At 36.0% G+C, this 22,483-nt stretch overlaps 1 protein-coding gene across 22 annotated transcripts in view; it reads right to left on the bottom strand.

Moving 5' to 3' along the window:
* The window catches only part of LOC128025247 (supervillin), a 67,530-nt gene that overhangs the window by 14,668 nt on the left and 30,379 nt on the right, over positions 1 to 22,483 (bottom strand). For 10 of the 22 annotated variants that reach the window (XR_008186122.1, XM_052611411.1, XM_052611398.1 and 7 more), the window contains 11 exons: positions 16,893 to 17,666; positions 16,242 to 16,409; positions 15,282 to 15,316; positions 13,638 to 13,702; positions 13,182 to 13,318; positions 12,432 to 12,527; positions 10,824 to 11,109; positions 10,033 to 10,095; positions 8,060 to 8,459; positions 2,349 to 2,583; positions 919 to 1,051 (listed from right to left, as the gene is read on the bottom strand). Coding sequence is in view for 21 of the 22 variants with exons in the window: in XM_052611411.1 (XP_052467371.1) it covers positions 919 to 1,051; positions 2,349 to 2,583; positions 8,060 to 8,459; positions 10,033 to 10,095; positions 10,824 to 11,109; positions 12,432 to 12,527; positions 13,182 to 13,318; positions 13,638 to 13,702; positions 15,282 to 15,316; positions 16,242 to 16,409; positions 16,893 to 17,666 (2,392 nt within the window). In the remaining variant the exon portion in view is untranslated. The remainder of the gene's footprint in view (positions 1 to 918; positions 1,052 to 2,348; positions 2,584 to 8,059; positions 8,460 to 10,032; positions 10,096 to 10,823; positions 11,110 to 12,431; positions 12,528 to 13,181; positions 13,319 to 13,637; positions 13,703 to 15,281; positions 15,317 to 16,241; positions 16,410 to 16,892; positions 17,667 to 22,483) is intronic. The other 12 variants (XM_052611415.1, XM_052611416.1, XM_052611417.1 and 9 more) reach the window with 8 other exon arrangements.

The raw sequence follows: 22,483 nt of genomic DNA, 5'->3' as shown, positions 1-22,483 counted from the left end.
TCACCACAAGATCGCTGGAAGATCGATTAATGCATGTGAAACCTTACTACATCCCCCACTGCTCCAGAGAATTAGTATCAAGCATGCACATTTTTGAAACATGTTTTATTGTAATAATGAAATTATAAAAAAAAATAATAATAAATGCAGTAAAGTAGTGGACTAGCAGAAAGATCATGCAGGTTAAGAAAACATACTGTATCAAACATACAAATAGTCCAGAACCCTTTGCTACAACAATGATGTACACATTCATGATGACCATATGACCTCGACTAGCAGCAGGAAAAACACAACAGCATGGACAGCACCTGTTATTGCTGCAGGACTAACATTTGTGCCATAATGTCAGTCCCAATAAATTATCAGCCTAATTTGACAATTTCCATCCATGATCAACAATCACACTACACTGTTTAAAGTAAATGAATTGCTTGCTCTGAGCAAACCTGTCGGCCGTAGAGCCCATGTGCAGATTAAAGTTCTTGAGTTTCACACAGAAGCAAAATAAAATAAAAATCTACAAATTATTGAGAAGTGTCCCATGCTCACCACAAAAACATGCAAACAGAGAGGACAGAAGAAAGTGAAATGATACAAGAAGAGAAAACAATGGATAGCACAAACCCTTCTCTGTAGAGTTCTCTAGAGTTACTCAACTGCACAAAAGCCAATTCTAAGATGAAATGCTGAACAATGTAACAAATGCAAACTAAACTTCTAAACCACAAAATTTAACCAGTTACATGATATTTGGACTGCATCAACTTAAGCAGATAATACAAGACGCTACAATATTTATATATATTCATTAATCTAACAACAGCTGATGAACACACACTGTATATGAAATTAGACAATGCACCATGACCTATGACCTGTACAGTCAGGTGGAACAGCTCAAGGTTCAGAGGTTACCTTCTTCTTGAAGCTCTGCTCCACTTCCCATAGCTGGGCATGTATTTCAGACACAGCAACCTTCACCACATCCTGTTTTTTATTTATCCTGTTCCTCCAGTCTTCCTCTCCACTCTTCTTCAACAGAGCCAGCCTGTGAAGGACAGAATAATATGTCATTATGAATTCTTGAATGATTTAATGATCTAAAAAACCTTGTATACAAATTTAAATGCTTGAAATTAATTTGAAAGATGCACTTACTCATTTATAATTGTGTAGCCTTTTAAATGTCTTCACAAAAACATTTAATGGGTGAGAAGGACCAGATGTAATAAAAGTTAAATAAGAGCAGCTAACAAGAGTCAAGCATGCATGGAAACGCCTTAAACACTGCCGAAAAGCAACCCTGAAGGATTTCTCTGCAAAGTTGTGCAGTACTGTATTCTAGAAAAACGACACCTACTTCAAAGTAGCTAAAATGTCAGATTAATGTCAGATTTTTTGGTCCCTACATAATTTCCAAATGTATGTTTATGTGTATTGAAAAAAATGGTGCATTAAAAAACTATTGGTGTGTTGAAACATTTGACTGGGATTGTGTAACTAAACATGCATGGCAAACAGCAATTTAATTCACAAATGTTTCTCTGGAAAAGTTAAAAAGCAACAACAACAAATAAGCATTATTCATGCTCATTCACATGCATTACATTTTTTAATGTGTGGCTACATATTTATGCAGATGAATGGTTTTCATTATGTCATTAAATCAATTTGACCAGCTTGCTTCCTATGGCGGCAGACAGATGCCCATCAGTTACACAATACTTCGATCTCAAACCGGACACAGCTGTACAGCTCTGACAAAGCTAAACAAACAGAGTTATACACAATATAGAGTTAAACTGAACTGGAATATGCAACATTCAGTATGTTTTGTTTCTTCTTCTTCTATCTGACCTCCTTCATCTGTGTGCTTGCTGCCAGACCACAACACAAGGATGCAGTTGGCACGGAGACATTACTGTAACATCATTACTATCAACAATGACCAAGTTTATAGTTAAAAATGCTGTATAAGGACTTGGAAAATCTGATGTTTCCATTTCTAATGTTATGTTTCTCCCAGTTCTCAATCTAAATGGAAAGAACAATGTGACTTATTCAAATTGCATATATTCAAAAGACAGAGTGCAACCTACTTTCCCCAAATAGTCAAAGTGGAACACACACAGAAAAGTCTAAGGCAGCTTTGTTTTACACAATTTACTATAAATAAAGCAAAATTAAAAAAAAATAAATAATATACATCTATAGTTCTAGAATGTTCCTATACAAAGGCAAAAAAAAACATTTGAAATTCTGCTGACTTCCTTTGACATCACATTACAAACTACACAAACTCTTCAGAGATGGCATTCTGGATATTTATGCTTTCATACACTCACCTTTCTTTGATGGACATCTGTTTGGCAGACATGATGTCTGAGAGCTTGTCTCCCTCCTCTGTTTTAAAGTCAATCTCCTGCTCTTCTTCTCTCCTGTTGTCCTCCAAGAGGTGTCCGGCAGATTCTGTGTGCGTTTGTGCATGCGTGTGCTGTATGAGAGAGCTGCTCTGTAAAGAGGATGAGCCCTGTAATACAGCTGCTACTGCACGTTCAACGGCTGTGTGCACAGGAAGATCTGTCAAACACAGACACAAGAAAGCATTAGAACAGCCCCAGTGATACAATCAATAACAGCTCAGTAACAGGCGGAGCCACCAGACACATATAAACATAGCCAAAATCTCTCAAAAAAAACATTTAGTCCTGTAGTAGTCAATGCTCACTTGAGCATGTGAATATACACATAGTAAAACTGTGATAAATATGTACGAAGTGCTACACACGAGATCAGTGTTTCTAAGTATAAAGGTAAGCTTTGTTGCTCATGCTGTGACCATGTGACTGAGAGAGACATCTTTCTGTCTTTTCAAATGGGGAAAAAAGTAAAAAACCACCAGCCTGAATGACAGACACAAAACAGGAATACTCTAAAGAACAGACGCCCATCATTTCCTATCCACACCTCTCTTTTTCAAAGTCACACTGATATCAGCACAGAACACATGTACAGCAGAAACTGCAAAAAAAACATCATAACAAACCATCTATGATAAAATAACCAGTACATAACTGTGTGAATTGTAGAGCAAGATAGAAAGATGCACCATCATGGGGACAGTATTTTCTTTTTCTTTTTGTGGAACAGTCAAATTAGAACCTTTGGGTAAGATGCAAAAATTAAACTGAGCAAAAGCCTCTACAGAGCATTAAGCAATTCCATATAACTCCTCTTTCTTTCTTTTTTTAAGGTTGTGATTTTGAGATTTGGCAGTTATGATTTTATTCCATTTGAGATACCGAGACACATTTTAAAGTAATTAATGAAAAAATATTAATGAAACTTTTTAAAGAACATAATTCAAAAGTTTGGGGATGTTTTTAAAATAGGTCTCATATGTCTGATTTACAACATGGTCACAGTATGAGCACAACTGTGCCCTAATGAGAGCAGCCCGGAGCATAGGTGAAAACAAACAAAACTAGAGGTATTTCATGTTGCATGGTTGGAAAGTACTTCTACTTACAGAAAAGGTCTAAAAACTGCTAGTTCTGCTTATTATTATTCTTTTTTAGAAGAAACAAACACAACCCCAGGCATTTATTCAATACAGTGACTAAATTAATGAAAAGTAAAACAATCAACAGGTGTTGATATTTCCCAACAGCACAGCAGTAATGACTTAATGAACTTTACTTACAATATCAATACTATTAGAGATAAAATTGTAACCAAGCAGCTGTCGGCTACAGTATCGTAGGGATGTGGGGTATACCAGTACTGGAAAAATACCGGTATATATTAATTTCAAATGATACGATATCATAATTTTGCTCAATTCGATATTTCATGCGCTGCTGTTCAGAAGTTCACCTGTAGGTTGTTGCGAAAACTTAAAAATCTTAAAACTTAATAATAACGCAACTTTGAATGTTACTTTGACTGTTAGAATAACAGTTATTGTTATTATTGATCAACAGCACTGCACTACTTATAAAATGTAGGTCAATGATTATTTATAAATGATAAATGTAGGCTACTAATACATGTTTAGTATGTTAACATTTCTTTATTCATTAAACACATAGCTAAAATTAACCAAGATTAATAAATACTATAAATGATAATCATTCACTTGTTTTTGTTTTCCCTTTTTTTCTCAGTTCACTTATTTTTTGAGGGCTGGTTATTTGTCACCTATGTTATCGCGTCATAAATAATTTTCTACATATTTTTTTATTATTATTTTATTAATTTGTCAATGTCATTAGGATATGTCCCAAAATCGTTCAAACTGGCTGTTTTTGAGCCTCATTAAAAGAATTAGAACTTGTTGAAAAGTAGAAAATTCGTTAATTACAAACCGATTTTCCTCTTCCAACAAAGATACTAGAAAAGGCATTAACCTCACAACTATGTTCCTTCTTAAAGCAAAATGGTATCTGTGAGCATTTCCAGCCAGGATTTAGACCATATCATAGTATTGAGACTGCTCTCATCAGAGTTAAAAATTACCTGCTCTTATCATCTGATTGTGGCTGTATCTCTCTCTAAGTGCTACTGGATCTTAGAACTGCATTTTGTCAGTATTGACCACAACATTCTTCTGAGTAGACTACAAAATTATGTTGGTATTAGTGGTATTGCATTGCATTGGCATGGTTCAATTCTTACTTATCTGACCATCATCAATTCATAGCAGTGAATGAAAGAGGTATTATATTGAACACAAGTCCAGTATGGAGTACTACAAGGCTCAGTACTAGGACTGCTGCTTTTCACGCTTTACATATTACCCTTGGGAGATATCAAGAAACATGGTGTTAGCTTTCACTGTCATGCTGAGGACACCCAACAAAACATACCAATTTGCAAAACAAAAGGAATACATTACTGAAATAAAAAACTGGTTGACTAGTAATTTCCTACTGCTAAATTCTGAAGAAAACAAACATACAAAAAAAACTAAAAAAAAAACAGAGGCAAAAACCTCCACATGTAATAATCTAGAACACTATCTAACACCTGTTGGCTGCTCTGTCAATTCTTCGTCATCAGTTAGGAATCTAGGTGTACTATTTGATAGTAATCTTTCTTTTGAAAACCATATTTTTAACATTTACAAAATCAAATGTTTCCATCTTAAAAATACACCTAAATTATGACCTATGCTCTCAATGTTAAATGCAGAATTGTTAATTCATGCATTTATGACTAATGCTCTTTTGGGTGGTTGTTCTGCAGGCTTAATAAACAAAATCAAGCTGGTCCAAAATAAAGCAGCTAAAGTTCTTGCTACAACCTGGAAGTATGACCATATTACCACAGTTCTGTCAACCCTGCAATGGCTCCCTACAGAAAATTGTATACTGTAAAATCTTCCTAGTTACTCATAAAGACCTGAATGGTTTAGATCCTCAGTTCTTGAGTGTACTTCTATCACATCAGATTCCTTCACGTCCGCTGCAAACACTGCAACACTGGCCATTTGATAATACTTAGAATATATATATAAAAAAAAACTGCGGGCAGCAGATCCTTTTCCTATTTAGTGCCCAAACTCTGGAACAATCAACCTAGCTTTGTTCAGGAGGCAGACACACATTGTTAGTTAAAATCTAGATTAAAGACCCATCTCTTTAACCTGGCATACACATAGTACACTATGACATTTCTATAATTCAAATCAGTTAAAGGATTGTTAGGCTGCATTAATTAAGTCAACCGGAAATGGGGAACACTTCCCATAATACCTGATGTACTCGCTACATTGTAAGAATGGTATCAAGACTAATATTAGTCTATTTCATTCTTATTCCAAGGTGACCGTAGCCCACCCAGATCCAGATAAAATGGTGGATCAGCACATAGGGACAACCTCTACAGCCCTAAATGCAGAGACCATGCCAACTAGATGAGCCCTAGAAACAGATCCCCTGCAAAGACCTTGTCAACTAGACGGCCATTTGGAAAAGACCACAGGAACCAGACGAGCCCTCTGCACAATCTGACATGTGTTGCAGCCTGGAAATAAAACACATCATGCTGGTTCCATCTGGCCAGAGAAGAACTGGCCCCCAACTGAGCCTGGTTTCTCCCAAGGTTTCGGTCACCGATGGAGTTTTGATTCCATGCCACTGTCGCCTTTGGCTTGCATAGTTGAGGATGCTTAATTTCAGGATTGCCCAAACACTATTGGAAGAGAGCTGAACTAGATGATGACATTGCAGAATCAACAATGAACAGACTTTTTTTTGTTACTGCCCTCTTAAATTATTGACTAACTATTTTCCTGGTAGACACTGTTAAGCTGCTTTGACAATCTGTGTTGTATGAAGCACTACATACAAGTTGACTTGACTGTTTTTACAATGTCCTGCTTTATAGAGAGATAGAAATATATCTGTTTTCAATATACATCTATAGTTTTAGACACATTTTATTGCAAAGGACAATCCAATCAAAACATAACTATCTGCTTATTTCCTTTTATATCATCAAATCACAAAATACACAAATTATTCAGAGATGTCATTTTGGAAATTTCCTACGTTCACTTCTCTTTTAATTAAAGCACCTCTTCTTGCCAAGTATTAACCTGTTTAATCCCAATTTTTTTCCCCAGACATGAAAATATCCACGTTTCATCAGTAACTCTTTGAAATAATCGATAATTATTTTTTTGCAATTTTTCTTTTTGGAAAAGTGTGTGAAAAATTGTGTTTTGAGTTGGGTCACAATTGTGACCGATGGGATAATGTGTGTACTGAAATAACATTTCTGCAGTCAAAAATGGTTAGATCTACATAGGTATTTTAAACTGTTTGATCACATTCTAGGGTTACTATTATGCATAAAAAGCCTTACGCAGCATTGATAGGAACACGGAGATAAAAAATAAAAAGATTTAACCACTGCATTTCAAAATTGATACTTTTTTGTAAAATATATATTTTATATTAATGCTCTGAGTATTACAACATCATCATTTAAATGTTTTATTTATTGCAATATTTTGTCATTGCAACATTTTATTGTCATTTTTTACTAGCAACTACACTTGGATTTATTTTGTATACCTAAGCTCACTGTTATCCCACCATTCACTATATCGACATGTTTACTTATTCTATGATCACACTCAACAAAACTAAATATATGTGAATGCATATATTAATAATAGACACCCTAAAGATCATGCGTACCAAAAATCTTTGTCATATATTTATGTTAAGACACTTTACTAGCCTGCTCTGGTCATGTGACAATTTGCACTAATCATGTGAAACTGCACATATTTAATTGAGACCCTTTATTTTTTCCATATTTACAGAAAGTGCACTAAAATATCAATGAGTAAGGTTTTAGAACTTTATAAATAAAAACCTTTCTTACGGAGCACCGTACTGTTTACAGTTAATTAAACGGGTTAATCTATATCTATCTCTCTCTCTCTCTCTCTCTCTCTCTCTCTCTATATAATTTTTTTTTCACACACACACACAACCAGTCAAACATTTTTTTAACAGTAAGATTTTTCATGTTTTTTAAAGAATTATTTTCTGCTCACCAAGCCTGCATTTATTTGATCCAAAATACAGCAAAAGCAGTAATATTATACAATATTTTTACTATTAAAAATAGCTGCTTTCTATTTGAATATATTTCAAAATGTAATTTAGTCATGTAATTTTAAAGCTTTTTTTTTTAGCATCATTACTCCAGTCTTCAGTGTCACATGATCCTTCAGAAATCATCATAATATTCTGATTTGCTGCTTAGTGAGAAAAATGTAATTACAACTGAATTAAATGTATTGAATGATGTTACCAACATGTACATGTATCACTGTACATGTCTAACTATACAAGTAAATTTGCATTGTTCTTACAAATAGCATCTTGCCATATTATTAACTGAAGGAAAATAGGAAAAGGACAAAAGTAAAAAAAAAAAAAAATTAGTTAAAAAATATTACCTTGAAGTACAGAAATTTGTCAAGGACAAGAGAGCACTTAGAAAACAAAGAAACATATAATCCATATTTCTCTACCTGACATGGCTGCCTTTGACTTGAGCTCTCCATCTGTTTGTGAAAGGTCTTGAGGGGTCACCGGAGCCTCACTGTGCCCTTTATGCTCCGCCCAGTCTCTGGCTGGTTGAGCATGTGGTGTCTGTTTCTTGCTCTCTGGAGTGGGGAGATGCTTCTTCCCCGTGCTTAATACCAGCATTTCTCCTTGGACCACCGGGGACAAATCTGGACTCTGATGTGTCTGGATCTCCTGGGCAGGTTGAGGGTGGTGAGGTGGGGAGAAGTTCTGCTCATAGTAGGCAGGGCCAGATACATTAGGCATAGTCAGGTGGATGTCACCAGCATGTTCAGTGGAAACGGTTGAGGATCTCAGGGCCGACGAAGAGGTGGATGCAAAACGAGCTCCACTCGCAGGCTGCAGCTACAAGAGGACAATAAAAGAGAAGGATAGAAGAGTTTAAGTAGAAAGGCAAAGACTGAAGATTTGAGAGTGAAGAGTATGAGAAAGAGAAAGATAAGAGCATGACGGTACATTGGTTAAAGAGAGAGGGATGAGAACAAAAATCAAGTCAGCACGGGCAGAAAAAAACAGCACATTCATCAACTGTTCATCAGCAGACATGTCAATCATGCTGACTAATCAGAGGCTGACTGCATTTCCTGTAGCTGAAAGGCAATCATCAAATTAGCCAATAACAAATCCATTCACAAAGCCATTCATTGCTTACTACAAAATAGGCAGAAATCAGAAGAACAGAGACTGCAGGAAAGCAGGTTTGACAAATCAGTGGTCTGGCGTTCGCAATTTAGATTTCTAAAAACACCTTTGCTCACATGCAAACAAGTGCATGCACAACCAAGAATCTTCCTTCATGACGTAGACATGTGGAGGCATGTTTAAACGAGCCATTTTAGGGGACATTGTGTTGACATCACAATTTGTGACGTGGAAATGGACTATAGTACATCGATGACATGTCGGTGTCTATTAAATTAGTAATGAGACTGCATGTTATTCGCTTAATTATTCACAACAGCATGTTGATTTGCTATGACAGACATTTCAAACAGTGAGATGACATTGCGCAAATTAACTGAGAGAAACGTTCTTGGATCGAAGAATAATGTTTGGTTTTGCTTTGTAATAAGAGTTCGGCACAAACTTAATTCATTCACTTGGTGAGCATAACGGTTTTATTTTTTTAGCATTTTTTTTTTTACCGTGGTGAGAACTAACCAGTGCTGAAACGGGGGGTTTCATGACCCTTTAAGATTAAAAAAATACTTTTCATACTTAAGTACAATAAAGGGAGGAATCAAAATGTCAGCTTAAAGTCTGCATGAAATCAAAATGGACTATTTACTTTAATAGTGCACATCGCAAATCTTGATGTGAACAATTAATCCGTGCAAATTAATCTGCAAATTAAATTTTTTGTCTTGGTAGCCTTTAATCAAAATCTGAACATTTGCTTCCACTCTGAAATGGAATTCTTTCCTGATGACATTAGTTTGACAGCTTGGGCAAAATATCCTTATATATCCATTATATAAATATCCATTTTTCCATGCTTCGTCATTCTGTAATCAAAGAATGCAAAACACACTATAGCAAATTTCTTTGCACATTAACCCAGCACTAATGAAGTTTACACATAAAACACAATAAACAGACAAAACATTGTATCTGTTAACATTTCTCAACTCAATTTCAAAAGCACATAAAGACTGCAAAGCTTGTACTTGAGCTTCCAGCAAACTGGAACTACATTCACATACAGAAGCATTTACCTCCATGCCTTCTTTGGGACTGTAAAATCATCTAAGCAAGATGCTTAAAAGAAACACCTAAATTCAGCCTACTGGCATATATGGACATATATGCTGAAGCATTAGGACAACTGCTTCTAAGACATGGGACAATGGTTTTACTGCAGGCAGAGTAAAACCTTGGTTCCTATTAAATCTTATACGGTTCTATAGAGGATCCTCACATGTTCCAGATCACTCAGAAGCTCTGAGAACTCAGATTCCTCGTCAAACATCTCAGAATCATCCTGCATTAGAGACAAACTGCTTTAAACCATCAGTCGTGTCAATCTGTGTGTGTAAGAGTAATATTGTGGGTGTAATACTTCAACATATGCCCAACAAACTTAAAGCTGGGTACACAGTAAGAATAGCCAATATGAGCAAACATATAAATCATAATATTCTTAATATCCTTATGACAATTTCCAAAATAATAGTAGACCTATTAAAGTCCAACGACACAATACATAAATGTTAGGTCATTACAGATTAACTGAACAACGTTTGGGTGTTGACTGTTAAATACAATAAAAAAAAATGTAAAAAGTTTGGTTTCGAATTACGAATTTAGTGCATCCGTTTTCAACCACACTACACACATTAATACTATATACTACAGAACATACTTTTTAATGGCTGCTAAGTAAGTATTTAAAAATAGCACCGACTCAGAATGTGTGCAACTCCAGGATCAGCCTGTGACTTCTTATCCCCCGATTTCTGTCTGACTTCCTTTATAGCTTCATTGTTTTAGTCTTTTCTCTTCTCCTCCAGTATTTAAATGAAATACACTATATAGCCAAAAGCATGTGCACACCCAAAGATCACACCCATATGAGCTTAATTTAATGGCCAGGCATGATTCATGACTTAAATGACATGATGATTAATGTACTAAACTGATACAGCTCTCAACTGTGGCATTTATAAGCATGGTCTAATTGTGTAATGAAGAGAGAGACAAGGTACATACCTGTTCAACTTCTCCTAGTGTAATTGGCTGAGTCTGGTAGCGTGCATTACTCCTACGAGACCTAGTGTCTCCTCTGGCCCGAGGGCCAAGGCTGGTCGGCTGTGCCAGGCGGTTGAAGAGTGCCATCTTCTCTGCCAGACTGAGCGTGGAAAGGTCTGGCTCCTCTTGAATAACCTCCGCTGGAGATGCTTGGCGAGCTTGATCCGTCTCCACTGTCCCCTGAGCCAGCCGAACCTCTCTGGCCTGCTCCCTCACCATGGAGTTCTGCTGAGATGATGCCTGCAAGCTGTAGGACACATCAACACCAGACTGTTCAGGAGCACTTAATGCATTTCATATTAATTCCATTATATCACCTGTAAGGCTGGGCTGCATGACTATCAAATATAGTTATGATAACATAAAAGAATTACAACGTTGGGTATTTAACTACTTGCATAAATTTGGATTAATCACACGTGCATGCATAGAATATACAAGCAAACGTGATTCATGTTACATCATGAATAAAGCAGTGTAAACATAACCACATAAAGGAGCATTTTGGCAAGAATCATTCAGATTATAAGATTATAGTTGCATTCGCAGATAAACATGTCATGTAAGTTATATGCTCAACAAGCTGCTGCTGAAGCAAAAAAAAAAAAAAAAAAAAAAAAAACACACACACAAAAGTGGCATGACTCAAATCCCTCCCAGCAATGGGTTACACTTCCACAAGTATTCCAAACCCATTTTTTTATTATTAACCATTTCCATTTCATGACCTTAGGAAACATTAATAACATCCCCTTTATGTACACAAAATCAGTAGCTAATATAATTGTCATATCGATACGCTTAACATATATAATAGCTCAACACAAGTCAGTGATGATCAGGATAAGTTCATTTGTAGTCAAGAAATTGTGGGGGTGCTTTTGAAATCTTCACTCTTAATTCTAAGAGTACTTAATGTAAAATAATGACCTGTATTGGCCGGAAAATACCACAAGAGGGAGCTGGTTCTTAATTTGATTTTTCAAAGTTGTAAATAAAACAAAGATTATTGGAGTAGGCTTTACAGGAATAATTTTTTTTCTACTTCAAAATTGCATGTTTAATTCAATGTTACTTCCTGTTTCTTTGCAATTGAGTGAAAACTGTTTTTATTTTTATTTTTTCAGGGATATAAATATACATTTTATAACTTACCATTAAATAGTATGGGAACAGTGAGATGTTTGGAAAATAATTCAACAAAATAAATTAATATTCAAAAGAAAATTAAGCTGCACAACTGTTTTCAACACTGATGATAAAAAAGGTTTCTTGAAAACCAAATGTGCATATTAAAATGATTTCTGAAGGATCATGTGACACTGAAGACTGGATATTAAAATATTTAATCGTTCCCTATTTTAATATTTTAAACTGTAATTATATTTCACAAAACATCTGGTGAGTGCTTTTCTCATGATACACAAATCAAAAGAAATTGAGACTTTTTTGTAAAGACATCTGTGAACATGCGAGCTCTCAGTGACAAACATTAGTATTGATAAAGGTGACCATGCCTGTATTATTCACACACGCTCATGGGAGTGTTTGTATGAGTGTCCTGGGTACCTGTATTTGGTCACAGAGCTGCTGACTAGAGTAGAACTAGGAACTTGTGTTACAGAGGTTTGTAAAGTCACGGACTGTGACAAATGGCCAGGGACACTTTAAACCACAAAGAGCAAGAGGAATGAAACAGAGACACAGAAAAAAAGGAAGAAAACAGAACATAGCTACATACACCACATGAAAGAAAACAAAGGGATAGGACACAAAGGAAAAATAGCATTGAGAGGAATGTACATGCTGCGAGCGGTTCTGAAGCCATATTCATTTGCTGACTGATACATTGACCAAATGTGACCATAAAGACTTTTATACTATTACAAAAGATTTCTACTTTAAAAAAAAATGCTGTTCTTTAAGTCCTAACTGTTTTCAACATAACGTTTCTTGAGCATGAAATAAGCATATTTGAATGATTTCTAAAGGATCACGTGGCTCTAAAAACTGGAGTAATGTCTAGAATAAACAACATTTTACAATATATTAAAATGGAAACCAGTTAATTCAAATTGTAATATTTCACAACATTGTTGTTTTTCAAACAACAAATCAAATAAAGTGCATAAGACACTTTCAAAAAAAAAAAAAAAGTTTTTAAATGTTACAGACCCACCAGTGAACAGTAGTTTATCTTGCCGAATCTTTTAAATATTCATGTTGATGCACATGATGGATATAACAAATGTAAACATTTGGGGGACTTTTGTTACCTCAACCTGAATTACTCAACATGTCACATACTATAAAACTTACGTAGCAGCGATGACCACTTCCTCCGAGGTGACCGGCTGAGTGCGCGATCGATCCTGCCCTCTCCTCAGCCTCCGTTCAACAGCAGGGTTACGGCTCAATGCCTTCAAAACAGAACCATCTGAAGTCTTCTCGAGCTCCTGCAGAACAGAAAAACTCAATAACTTCAAAAAAACTATATCAAAACATTAACATACTGCATTTGACTTTACTAGCATGTTCAAGATATCAGATGTTTTTCCTTTTGATCAGGTTTCCATTGTGCTGTTGGTCACAATTTCTTATGCTGGTTTCATGTAAGGGGTATTTTGTGTGGTTTGCATAAATGACCTCAGGGTTGTAGCCAGCAAAGAGCCAGTAATATTTGGTTGCGATGCTCTCTTTATAGACAGCAGAAGGAGAAGCAGCTCACTTTCGGGGTTTGGAACAGGAGCAAAGACACACTCAAGCACCACATACCCTGAAGAGAGAGCGCTTGGCGGCTACACTCAGCTTTGCTCTCTCATCCAGCTTCTCTTCATCTACTGGAAAAACACAGGAAGAAGAGAAAGAAAAAAAAGAATGAGTCAGAAACTTTTCTCATGAGAACCATTTCATGAAATCCCAAGGCTTTCAGAGGACAAACACGATGCTTAACACATGTTAAAAAGATTACACAAGCAAATTTCTGCTTCTTTACTCACACAGGTTAACCTTAAGAAAGACACAGCAATGGAAAACAAATGCTTTACATCTACCAAAAGCAACATATCATATTAAGATCTGCTCTGATACAAAGTGTAGCATGAGTTAAACAACACTTAAAGGGACAGTTCACCCGTAAAGGAAAACCTGTGACCATTTACTCACCCACATGTTGCTTCAAACCCAAAGGATTTGGGTTAATCTTCAAAATACAAATTAAGTTATTTTAAATGAAACTTAAGACATTTCTACCCATCCACTGAAAGGTCAGGTAACCAAAACGTAAAAGATTCATGCCTAATTAAGTTTAAATTATTAAGTTTAGAAGATAAACCAAAGTTTTATGGGTTTGACATGACAAAAGGGTGAGCAACTGATAGAATTTTAATTTTGGGATGAACTATCCCTTTAAAGGGGTCTTATAATATCACCCACTTTCTGTAATGTAAATGGTCTTTGAGTTTATCTTATACTATGCGTTCACACCAGTAGTACAATGAACGGTTTATATAAAATATCAAATAAATTTATTTTCTTTTCATTCTTCCTCAAGGTAGAACTTTCAAGTAATACACAACTGTTGAAAATCTTAGGGTCAGCATTAATTCAGCAAGTTTTATTCAGCAAGGACACTTAAGACTGATAAAAAAAAATTACAGTTAAGACATTTAAAATGTTACAAAATACTTTCTTTCCAAATAAATGCAGTTATTTGAAGAAGTCCTAAAAATTTATTATATGTTGATCTACAATAATATTAAGCGACAATTGTTTTCATCCCAAATCAGCATCTTAAAGTGATTTCTGAATGATCATTTGACAAGACTGGAATATTGACTGCTGAAAACTCAGCAGCTTTACCATCAAAAGGAATAAATTACATTTTAAAATCCACAAATTAAAATAATTATTAAAAATGTAATTATAATAATATTTAACTATAATAATGTTTACTGTATTTTTTGATCAAATAAATGCAGCCTTGTTAAATATATGAAACTTACATTAAACATTTGTAAAACATCTTACAGACTGTTTGCTTCATTCAACACAAAAACATTTCAATGCAAATTGGCATTGCTTAAACATACAGTAGGACTATTAAAGCAAAGCAGTTCTAGATTTACTAGCCCTCCAGAGATGCAAAAAAGTAGGTCTGTTGCTCTCTGGAGTAATCATGGACACTCAGCCAAACTGCACAGTCAACTACCTCTGCCTGAAGTCACAATGCCATGTCTCCATAGGCTTTTCCTAAGGAAATAAGCTTTGCCCCACCACAAAGTTTTTATACGCAAGTCAGACAACAACTAAAATTAGCTGACTTTTTATTTTTAAATGAAACAATAGAAAGGCATGTTATATTAAACCTTAAGTGATGATACAGATTGTGTAGTTTATCAAAACAAATCTCAGACTTACCCTCATGACTTGGTGGTTCAGTGCCTAGACGAGACCTAAAGAAAAGGAAACAAAAGTTAAGTCTTATAAAACAGTTACAATGAAACATTAAATTGTTTAGGATTGGAAAAGGATTAGTTCATCCAGCTGACTTGGAAAAAAAAATGGCAATAGTGCAAGCAGACAAATGCAGCAGCATATTTAGGAAAAGGAGAATCAGGAAAATACACAAAGCGACTAGTGGGAAAGTGCGGAAAACACAATCATAACTGCTTTATCCACAGCGTTAGACAGAATTATAGATTTCGGCACAGAAATAGAAGAGGGGAAAAAAAATGGGTAACACTTTAGAATAAGGTTCCATTAGTTAATGTTAGTTAACTACTTTCGTTAACATGAACTAAGCAAGAACAATCCTTCTACAGCATTTATAAGTCTTAGTTCATGTTAATTTCAACATTTACTAATGCATTATTTAAATCAAAAGTTGTGCTTGTTAACATTAGTTAATGCACTGTGAATTACCATGAACTAACAATGAATAACTATTTTCATTAACTAACATTAACGAAGATGAATAAATACAGTAATAAATGTATTATTAATTGTTTGTTCATGTTAATTAATACGTTAACTAACATTAACTAATGGAACCTTATACTAAAGTGTTACCAAAAAATGACAGAGCCTTTCATAAAAACCACTGACCAAACCTCTGGATTAGAATCTACTACACATGAAAACATTAAACAGTGTGTTAATGAGTAAAATATAGCATTATTTAGAGAGCCAAAGGCTAACTTTACTAAGCAATTAGTGCATAAATAAAGTGCAGTTAAAAAAAGTTAATTTAAAAAGTTTATTTAGAACCAATCTGGTTTTAGTTTTCTGAGTTTATCATCGAGTGTACATCAAGTGTTATTTTAAATTTACATAGGATAACTCTACAATTCCGTGCATAAAACTACTCAAAAGTCCTACCGGTCCGACTGTTTGTGCTCAGTTGAATTGATAGGCTGCATTCTAAACCTCTCAGATGCAATTCTACTGTCAGTTGGACAGATATACCGCAAAGGGCGACGAGATGAGCGATCTTTGACTCTCTCGCTTCTCCAGGGGGCTTGTGTATCTGGAGGCACATCTTCTGCCCTATTATGTCACAAAGCATGACTGAACAAGGCTGCATTGAAGAATGGCAGGCGCACAGGCATGAGAGAAAGAGCAAAATGCTAATGCTGGAGGAATATAAGTGGGTTAAACTAAATAATGAAAACCCTACAAACATAAAAAAGGTTAAGAATTATTCTGTCAGCACAACTAGCATAAATACATCCATAATTGTATTTAGAAACACAAAGCTGCCAAGCCAAGGAAAGAAAAAAGACAGAAATGGTAGAAATGGTTAATTATGGTGAACACAAGCTGAGCAGCATGATGACTAAAGGAATGGAGCATTAAAATCTGCTGGTCAGTTTTGTATGAGTGATTCCTCTGTAAGATCATAGAGTCTTTTCTTACAGTTCATTCTCCAAGCAGTTACATTAGACGAGATTTTGATTAACCATGTTAATCGACAATGTTAGATGTCAATGTGAGTAATACGACACATACTGATAATGTACCACCACCTACAGTTTGGCTTTCCGAGGACTCGCAACACTTTTCAGGTAGGTGTAACGGAGTTGGGCAACTGAAACCCTTGCATCATGGGATGGGTGATCACCATTAGGTACTTTCTCCAGAGGGGCAGACTCTCTGATTGGGTTCTGAATGGCATTCTGTTGGACATTTCCAGCATCCAGAGGTTTGGATGAATTTGGCATAGATCTCCCACTGGAGGTCTGAACTGGAGCATAGCAGCTAGTGTCAGCCCTTTTATGAGTTATTTGAGCACTTGCTTGCATAGACTCTGTGGCCTGAAGTCGGGACACATGCTCTGTGTAAACTTCCTGCCTTGACTGACCTCCACGCCACCCTCTGGGGTCATTTGCAACATCCTCCTTCCTGTTCCGACTGATGCCTGGGTTTACCTCTACATTTTCAGTTCTTCCTCGGCATGGGTCTATAGTGCTCTGTTCTTTCCGCCAAATTTCAGAAGGTAAAACTGACTTCTTGCTCTGCAGGCGCCCCCCCATCCTCACATCCTGTTGAAGCACTTCTTGAATCTCTTGTTTATGCCTGGAACCGGATTCGCTGCCCATAGAGAAGTAGCTTTGGCCACCCAGGTCATGGCATTCCTCCTGTCCAGGGTAGGTCAGCCGCTGTTTGGCTGAAGCATCAGGGAAGTTCTGATTGTGAGGGTGATATCGAGGGTATGATTGAAGAAACTGGTTGTATGCAGTTTCCTCTGCTGTTTGACCCCTGTGAAATGGCTCGTCATGGGCCAGTCTCTCCCTAACTCGGATTCTTCAGAAGAAGAAAAAAAGGGTTGGTTATGGAGAATTAAATTAGATAATTCTGCAAAAGAATAAAATAAAACAGAACTGTTTCATGGTCCTGGAAGTGAGTGCAAGCAAGAAATTCTGATCCAACCAAAACAACCCAAGCCACAGAACCAGTGGAAGAATCTCAATATGGTTTGTGCTTATTAGAATGTGGTTAAAAAGCAACTTTGACAGTTTGGAATAAAATAAAAACAGTGAGAAACTTACAGTGTGTATCAAAGTTTATGTTTTCAGTGGTTGGAATAATGAGAACCATGTGAAAAAGTGTTGTGCTTACGGTAACAAAATCAAGTCATGGGGAAGTTGTGGCCTAGTGGTTAGAGAGTATGACGCCTAACCATGAGGTTGTGGGTTCGAATCTCGGGCCGCCAATACCATGACTTAGGTGCCCTTGAGCAAGGCGCTGAACCCCCAACTGCTTCCCGGGCGCCGTAGTATAAATGGCTGCCCACTGCTCCCGGTGTGTGTTCACTGCTGTGTGTGTTTGCACTTTGGATGGGTTAAATGCAGGAGCACGAATTCTGAGTATGGGTCACCATCAGTGTTTGGAATAACGGCGTTTAGGTAACAACGTTATTTTTTCAGTAACGTGGTAATCTAATTAATTACTTTTCCCGTCGTTACAACGCTGTTAACGTTACTGAACGTTAAATGCGGTGCGTTACTATGCATTGATTTAATAATATGCAATCCGAACGGACCCCTGGCTTACACACAGCGAATGAGCAGGTGGGTTAAAAACGAGATAAGCAGTTGTGATTGGCTAAGGCAGAGTCATGTGTTTCATGGTAGCCAATCAGAGCCAGTGTTTATACACACATGCCGGCACACGCGGCTGTGCCAGCGGCGCCAAACACACACACACACACACGCAACAGCTACACAACAGAGATTCGCAGCAGAAATAGCAAGTCAGGAGCAATCCGATGAAAAGTTGGCATTTTCAAGGTGAAGATATAAGCACTACTTCAAATTCATTGTGGTCAAAGGCAAGAACGTGCATGTAATGTGTACATGTAATGTGTGACACGCAAAGCTAGTGGCCAAAAACACTTTTCTTACAAAGATAATACTTGAAGTGCAGGATAAAACTCTAAATTCCAACTGACTTGTAAAAACTGCAAAAAAAAAAAAAAAGTACAAATTCTCTGACATGTAGCAACTTTTTTCTTTTTTTTTTTTTTACATTAACGCAAATAGTTACTTTCCCTGGTAACGAGTTACTTTTATTATAGAGTAATTCAGTTACTAACTCAGTTACTTTTTGGAACAAGTAGTGAGTAACTATAACTAATTACTTTTTTAAAGTAACGTTCCCAACACTGGTCACCATACTTGGCTGTATGTCACGTCACTTTTTTTTTCACTTTCAAGCAGTAAATCACAACAACTGTGATATTTGGAAAAAATCTAAAAGCAGGAATGCAAAGGAAAAATACAGGCAGCTATTGTTTAATGTACGAGTCATTTATGCTGTGTGGTGAAAAATACTAAATGTAAAAATTAAGACAAGTTAAATACATGTGGTCAAAATTTAATAATTAGCTTTTATTTAATTGTATATTATTTATATTAATATTAAGCCAAAATAAATAATTAAACAATTATTTGAAAAATATCTGCAGTGTAGAATGTATAAATCTGAAGAGAAATAAAATGTTTAAAATAAAATATATTTTTCTTCCTTTAACCGTGGCCCCCAACTACCTTACAGCCTCCTGGGGTTCCACAGACACAAGTTTGAAAAGCCCTGCTTCAGATGACAAATGACTGAAAAGCCAAGAGATTCATCTTTGCAAATTCCAAATAAGCTTATTTGTGAACTGTAGAAAAAGCCTCAAACCATTTTGATACATAAATGCAGTTTCTTCCTTATATATTACCATATAAATTTGTAGCTAAGGGCATCTAAACACCCAGCTAATTTCACACTACACAGCATTTCATTACATGCTGGGTAAGAGAAGTTTGCTGATAAAACTAGTTTAGCTTGTGATGACTGGATCTTTAGGTTTAGGTCAGCAGAATCAAAGCTCTCAGCAGGGGGAGGCAAAAGACTCTCATCCAAATCCTCATGCAGTCAGTGCTCTACCAGTAAAGGGACAAAGAAAACTTCCTATAAAGCTTTTAAAAGATCTCTGTGCATCTCTATCTTCTTTTCCAACAGTTCACCTATGTTAATGCTTGATTTCCATCAGCTGAGCCTGAGAGCCATAACAGAAGTTAGCAAACAACTCAACCATCCTCTAAACATTACCCTTTTATGAGTTCTATCCCACACTGCTCTAGCTGATAAAAGCGGTTTCTCCTGACCCAAGCTTTATGGCTGCCCATCAATACACTCACACTTGAGTTTCACATATGGAAAAATGCACTCCGTTATGCTCCTCTGGACCTCTGTTTAACTGAAACCATGCTCTGCACTCTGTAATCGAGTCATCTGAACTGTTTTTAACCACCTCTAAGTGGACTGTATTTGTAAGGGTACAATAGAAAAACATCTGTAACAAAATGCAGCTAAATCTGTGTTTGAGATGTCATTTGTGAAAAGAAAAAAAAAAAGCGGTTGAAATCTTTTTGGCTATGAAGTAAATGCAAATATAAACACAAAGGTTTATTGATAAGACCAAGATCACATATTTAAATATAATACATTTTATCATATGTGGCTGGCTTGCATAGGAATAGATGATAATGCGCTTCTTCGGTTTTCATCTTCAGTAATAGAAAACAGTTAGTGCAGATTAAGAATACATGTTCAGACCCTGTCTCAATTACTCATGGTGTTCCACAGGGGTCAGTGTTGGGTCCGCTTTTATTCATCATTTTTTATATTCTACTCTTATTTTTAGTTCCTATGGTATTAATTTCCATTTTTACGCTGATGAGACAAGTGCATAATTCTACAAGACTTAAATGTTTCTCATTCCCCTCCTGACCTTACTAAATTTCTCTGGACATCTGGATGACTAATAATTTTTTTAACTTAAATACCAATAAGACAGAAGCCCTCCTTGTGGGTTCTAGATCTGTCTTATCTAAAGCTCAATCCATTACCTTGTTCATTGATAATTGTTCATTTTTCTACCCAGGTGAAAAGTCTTGGGTTACACTGGATGGTTTCGTTTCGTTTGGCTCTCAAATTAGTAATATTTCACGTTTTGCATTTTTTCCATTTAAGCAACATTTCTAGACTTCATTCTTCACTCTCTCAACATAGTAAAGAAGTGCTTATTCATGCATTGGTTACATCCCAGATTGATTATTGTAATTCTCTTTTATTTGGCATTGCTGAAAAACTACTTCATCGATTAAAGTTAATTCAGAATTCAGCAGCTAGGATAGTTTCCCATTCATGTACTTTCACATAACTCCTATTCTTCTTAAGTTGCATTGGCTTCCTGTTCATTATCGTGTACATTACAAAATTTTACTTCTTACACACAAAGCTCTTCATAAATTGGCTCCTCATTATCTTTCAGATCTTCTCCATTTGTACACTCCTTTGCACTCTTTGAGATCATCTTCTGCACATTTATTGTCTGTTTGAAACTTCAAGATGAGTTCCTTTGGTGGTAGGGCTTTTAGTTGTGCAACACCGAAGCTATGGATCTCTTCCCCTTTACACATTCGCCAGCTGGATTAAATTTCCCCTTTTAAAGCTCAGATAAAAAACATATTTGTTTATAATTGCTTTTAATGATTTGCTTGTTTAATGTGTTATAATGCTTTTTTTTTTATTGTACAGTGTCATTGAGTGTCTTGAAAGGCGAAAATAAAAGGTATTATTATGATTACAATTTGATGTTGTCTTTATACGCAAATTTATGGCCGTTGAACACACTCAAAAATCATCTACATCTCAGACTTGATCACTGTAACAAACGGAAACTGTATTTTTTGTACTTTTTTAGAAGGTTATGATTGTGCAAATATGCTGCAAATACTTCTGAGGGGGAGAGCCCATCCTTCTCCATTTCTCTCTTCTATTGACATTGGGTTTGTCTAATTCACATTAATAAGTCCACATTATAAAATAACACATTACACTAGTATAATCTGTGTTAATAAAAAGTGTGATAGAATGGGGCAAAAGCAGAGGGGGGAGAAAGATGCAAAAAGGGAATATCATTGTTTCCCAGCGAACTTGGCTCTGGTGTTTTGCATGACTAATCAAGTTATTACACTCTCCATTTGGCATATTGTGGTAATGAAGACCAAATGATTTTACATTCTTGTTGGGTTTGGTGACTCACAGTTCAACAATTTTCTCATCCACCACAGTACTACAAACAAGTCACGACTGATTCAATCAGGTACTGAAATACAATATGAGGACGATAACCACCATATAGGGATAAACCATACACACTGGACAGTGAACTGTGCCTAGTATATATTAACAATAGTCAATGGTAAAAATCCAGCTAGAGGTTTAAATGATTGATTCAAATTCAAACCCACAACACTCATTAATAGTGTGGATGGGATGGGTGGTAGAAATGTTTGCGAGGATGGCCATTTTGTTACTGAAATGTTAGGCCCATCTCAAAACAACACCCTGAGCCCTTACCTTGCTGGTTCAAAAACAACCTGAAAACTTTATTAGCTATTTGCAAAACTAGATTGCTAACATGATCACTTAAGTAGGAAACATAGTAAGAAATAGGGCTGACAAAAAAAAATCGAATATTCGTCCAATTTAAAATTAAAATCCACATTCAAATGCAAAATTGTTGCATTTTAGGTATCTGTTAAGGATGCTGCTTTAAGGCCCGC

This window comes from Carassius gibelio, chromosome A12, assembly GCF_023724105.1.
Source record: "Carassius gibelio isolate Cgi1373 ecotype wild population from Czech Republic chromosome A12, carGib1.2-hapl.c, whole genome shotgun sequence".
Classification (NCBI taxonomy): domain Eukaryota; kingdom Metazoa; phylum Chordata; class Actinopteri; order Cypriniformes; family Cyprinidae; genus Carassius; species Carassius gibelio.
The sequence above is the reverse complement of the archived record's forward strand: the minus strand, read 5'-3'. Positions and strand labels throughout refer to the sequence as shown.